At 52.5% G+C, this 4,543-nt stretch overlaps 1 protein-coding gene across 1 annotated transcript; it reads right to left on the reverse strand.

Moving 5' to 3' along the window:
- Positions 1-3,281: 3,281 nt before the first annotated feature.
- LOC103702079 (wound-induced protein 1-like) lies at positions 3,282-4,267 on the reverse strand. Its single transcript, XM_008784367.4, has one exon. It carries the CDS (start codon positions 3,930-3,932, stop codon positions 3,603-3,605), a length of 330 nt encoding a protein of 109 aa, XP_008782589.1. The 5' UTR covers positions 3,933-4,267; the 3' UTR covers positions 3,282-3,602.
- Between the last annotated feature and the right edge of the window lie 276 nt (positions 4,268-4,543).

A 4,543-nucleotide genomic window follows, 5' to 3' on the forward strand; every position in this document is an offset into this window, starting at 1 on the left:
GGCCTGGACTTGGGAGTCCTGACCTCGAAGGTGAAGTCCGCTTGTGGGAGGCTCCGGTTGAACTGGAGCCTGAGGAGGCGGTGCCGTTGGGATGCCCCTGGGCTGCAGGCTTTTGACAGCGGTAGCCAGGGCCTGCACCTGTTGTACCAGGGCACCGAACTGCTCCGGCCGAACTTGATGAACTGACTCAGTCGGAGGTGATGGGTTTCGGACGGAACGCTCCGGGCTAGGTGGAGGACGTCGAGAGGCATTGGAAGCCCCTTTGCTTTTTAGCTTCATGGCAGCGAACTCGGGCCCTTCCTCTAGCGCCAACTGTTGCTGGAAATTGGACCCGGGGGCCGCCGCGAAGCCGGAGAAGGAGGGGCTTCCGCCGCAGAGGCGGCGATCGACGGCGTGCCGACTGGTGGCGTCCTCCTGGAGGGGCTGAGCTCTGCCGCTGGGAGGGTGGTCGACGGTGCGCCGGCTAGTGGCGTCCTCCTGGAGGGGCAGAGCTCCGCCGCTGGAAGGGTGGTCGACGGTGCGCCTACTGGTGGCGTCCTCCTGGAGGGGCAGAGCTCCGCCGCTGGAAGGGTGGTCGACGGTGCGCCGGCTGGTGGCGTCCTCCACTGTGGGGTGCGAGTCCTGCAGGAAGAACCGGTGGCCGGGCTCCCCGGCGCCGGCCCTCCGATGCCTAAGTCAGAGGGGGCAAATATGTGGAGAGAGCGGGGAAGAGAGTATGTGGAGAAGACAGAGAGAATATTTGGATAAAATCAAGAGGATCAGTTTCCTCAATTGTCTGTGTTGTTTACTTCTTTCCACCCGGTCTAGGAGGGTTCTCTCCAGCTTCGGGTTTTTCCTCCCGTTTTGGTCCCCCTTTCCTCTTCCCCCCAGGTTCCCTTTTATAGGAGGATTCGATTACCTGGGAGGTGACAGTAGGTTTGTCCCGTTCTGTAATAATTGGGCACGATTTGGCCCATTAATGGCGTGATGGAGAACGGGACCGGATCAGACCGGAATCAGGAAGTTGTCACGGTCGATCGGACCTGTTGAAGTGGTTGAACCGCCGGTCGTGGTGGGCCTGGGGTCCGTGGATGGTAAGTGCATTTATTACCGAATGAACCGACGGTCAGGGAGAGCCATACGCTCTGATGGTTCAGTGATCCGGAGATCGTCTTGGGCCGTGTTCATTAAATGACTGAGTGCATCGGAGACTTGAGGGAGCCTCGTGCATTAATGGCAGGTCGTGCTGAATACCTGCGGAGATCTTATGCCTTGATGGCTTGAAAATAGCGGCAGGTTATAGTGGAGTTGTCAGGTCCCTTAGAGGGTCAAGCGAGAGTTGAATTATTTGGTAAAGGCATCGGCTCGGCAAGGGTGCCGAGCCGAGCTGGTCGCCCAATGGGGCACCCTGTGGCGGGGTTGCTTGAGTACTCCTGGTCGGCGCCTTCTGGGCGAGCACCTCCTAGCCGAGCGCCTCTACTTGGCGCTGTCTCTGGTCAGCGCTTTTTACTGGAGCGCTTCTTTGGTCGGCGCCCGCTGGTCGGCTCTTTCTAGCCGAGCATCCCTACTTGGTTATTTCGGTTGGGCGCCTCTTGGCGCTTTCTCTGGTTGGCGCTCTTTGGCCGAGCGCCTTTCCGGTTGGCGCTCCCTAGCCGAGCGCCTCCGTGGCGATGACTTGGGGTTTTTCCCCCAACAACTTCAGCTATAATTGAGGCGAATGACTTCGAAGTAAACCGAGGTGCTACTTTGGTCACAACGATAAAAACTCAACATTGTATTTAATGCATGATCTACGTGACTGCCACTATGTATTGCTTGCGTGAAATAGTTACCACGCTATTAACATATAGCTGATTATTGCCACACAGTTAAGGACTTAAGACACGTCGCGCCAAATTAGCTAACGAACGCATATTTTATGCTATATAAAGAGATAGCTCGAGGATCCTTACGTAAGCTGATTTTCACTCTTCCACACTGTTGTTCTAGTATTCTGACTTAAGCATCGAACAATTTTTTACCAGAAACTTTTTTGCAAATGGACTTCTTGCAGATTGTCATTAATCATGATCAGTTCTTATTCACCTCGGTCTCTCCCGACTTTACTTTTCTTTGATTTGTACTGATCATAGAGCATACCGAGCAATGGCCGACCTCTGCTCAAAATTTAACGGCAATAAGTAACAATAAGATTCGTCTCTAATGCTATAGACTCCACTTTTTGTATCCCCTTCCCCAGCCATCTCTGTGATCCCTCCACCAACATAGAGAATGCTGTTATCCTAGCATCCGTATCCTCATCCCAGTTCTGGGCATCTTCTTATCACAGACGTGGAACAAGCGATCGACGAGGTTCGCTGGACATGTATACCATAAATAAAGTAGATTTGTGACGGTAACAGCATTGCGGTGTTTTGACGCTTCAAAACATAGGGAAGTTTTTATATGTGACAAATAGTTAAGAAATTGAAATCATGGAGAAAAGCAACACAAGAAATTGGGGTTTAATCAGTGACGTGACAGCCCATTTAAACTCTCCGACATAATTATCTGTTCCAAATAATTGACCATGGATGTAGATATTGATTTAAGATGCAAATATCAATTCTTTATCTAGTACAATCACAACCATTCCTACGAAGCATATGTGTCGGCCCATGTATTGGTTATATTTAGCTTCGTAAAACTTACAAGCGCTGGGTTCTTTAGTTTTTTCCGTGGGTCTATGCGCACGCAGCTCCAAAGAATCATCCAGCCGGCAACAACCTTTTGGTTTTCACTTTTTTTTTTTTTTTCCTCCTTGGACCCCACATGTTGGTGAGTGGGTGGCGTGGCGGGCGATTTTAGGAGCTGGTGCCTGCTGGTATGGTTGTTCTCTTCTTCGTAAAAGTGCGGACGCCCCTTGTTTTCTACTGTTCACACGATTATCGACGGGGACTCAACAGCTGGCGCCAGGTCGCGTCAGCACCGTACACGCGTCGGGTCACTCCCAAGGTTTCCGAGTTACCGCCGGTTAACGTACGCACGATTATTCTTTTCCTTCGCGTTGGACTTGGGAGAGGTATCACATCCTCCTCGGTACGGCAAAATGCAAACAATAAACACGCCGAAAAAGTTTTTTATTTTCGATCAGAGCTTGTGGTGGTGATAGCTCAACTCTATTATTCCTTGACATTTCCTTCTACCAAAGTAGGATCAGAAGAACCCGCTGCTAGTGGTTTCCCAGGCCGGTTAAGAGCTTCGCCGCCGGGCCTGGCCTCACAGAATTGTTAATATTTAAACAATTAAACAACTCCAGTTTGTTTATTAAAATGACGACACAAGCATCTTTTATTGAAGACGAAATCAAACCAGCAGGCAACAACAGCAGCGGAAGAAGAGAGACAATCTCTCTTCTTCATCTCTAAAAACACACACACAACACAACACACACCTCCAAGATACAAGCGTACTACGTTTAGCCCTCAAGCACTCCCAAAGCTTACTACAACCCCTGATTCAAAGACAGACAGGGGGAGACACCCCCAGACCTCAACCCATCCAGCAACCACCGGAACCAAGGCTTCACCCTGCTATTATTATTATTATTATTATTAGTCCACCAGCTTAACTCGTTATGGCAATTAGATGGCAAGGACGAGGCCGGGGAGGGACTTCCGGCCCCGGTCGGGGAGCCTGCTCTGCCAGACGGGCAGGCAGTGAGGGTTGGGCACGTTGGAGGTAGAAGAAGAAGAGTCGCCGGAGCCGACGCGCGTGACGGTGACGGAGGTGTCGAAGTACTCCCTCACCTGGGTGATTATCCCATCCGCGCTCACGGTCCAGGCGTGGACCCAGCAGGAGGAGCGCGCGCGGTCGGTGCCCTCGACGAGGACGGTGGAGCCGAAGGCCTCGATGGACAGGGGAAGGAACTCGAATGTCTCCTCGGGAGAGGCGCCGGTGAGGAGGCGCATCATGTGCTGGTGAGAAGGAGGGCCATGGAACCACCACTCGATGTCCGGGGCCAACAGCTGGTGCACCCTCTCCACGTCCCGCGAGTTTAAGGCCTCATACAGCTCTCCCGCCACCCGCTTGTTCCTCTCTTCCTCCGCGTCCGCAACTTCTATCTCGTCTTGGTTAGCCAGCTCCGAACGAGCCCCTGGGCTCTAGCTTCCCCAACAACAACCGACGAAAGCGTAAAGAAAAAAGAGAGGTATGGAAGCTAGGAAATACTTGACCAAAGGCTTTGGAGTTTAGGCTTTGGTCGAGAGAGGAGAAGGGTGCGAGGAACGAATCAGGGAGGAGGAAGTGGGGATGGGGGGCACGGGGTTTTATAGATACTTGGATGGGGTGCGTGTGCGTTCCCCGGGGCCCACACAGAAGTGGAGCAGGTCTTTCTTGGCCGACTAGTATAGGTTTTGTGTTAAAAGGTGTTTGATGATATGTGTGAACTGGCGTGGAACCCATTGTCTCTGCTTGTGGTCGGCTCGGCTTTAGTGCGCATCTGGGCTGTGGCATGCGGGGAAGGCAGCTTAGCGTGGGGTTCTTTTACAGGACAAAGTGATTTGTACAAGGCAGTGGAGCCCTG

The sequence above is a fragment of the Phoenix dactylifera genome, unplaced genomic scaffold (assembly GCF_009389715.1).
Source record: "Phoenix dactylifera cultivar Barhee BC4 unplaced genomic scaffold, palm_55x_up_171113_PBpolish2nd_filt_p 001982F, whole genome shotgun sequence".
Lineage (NCBI taxonomy): Eukaryota > Viridiplantae > Streptophyta > Magnoliopsida > Arecales > Arecaceae > Phoenix > Phoenix dactylifera.

Excerpts from the sequence above, each read along its gene's own strand:
- LOC103702079 (XM_008784367.4), bottom strand. The coding sequence starts at position 3,932 with ATGATGCGCCTCCTCACCGGCGCCTCTCCCGAGGAGACATTCGAGTTC.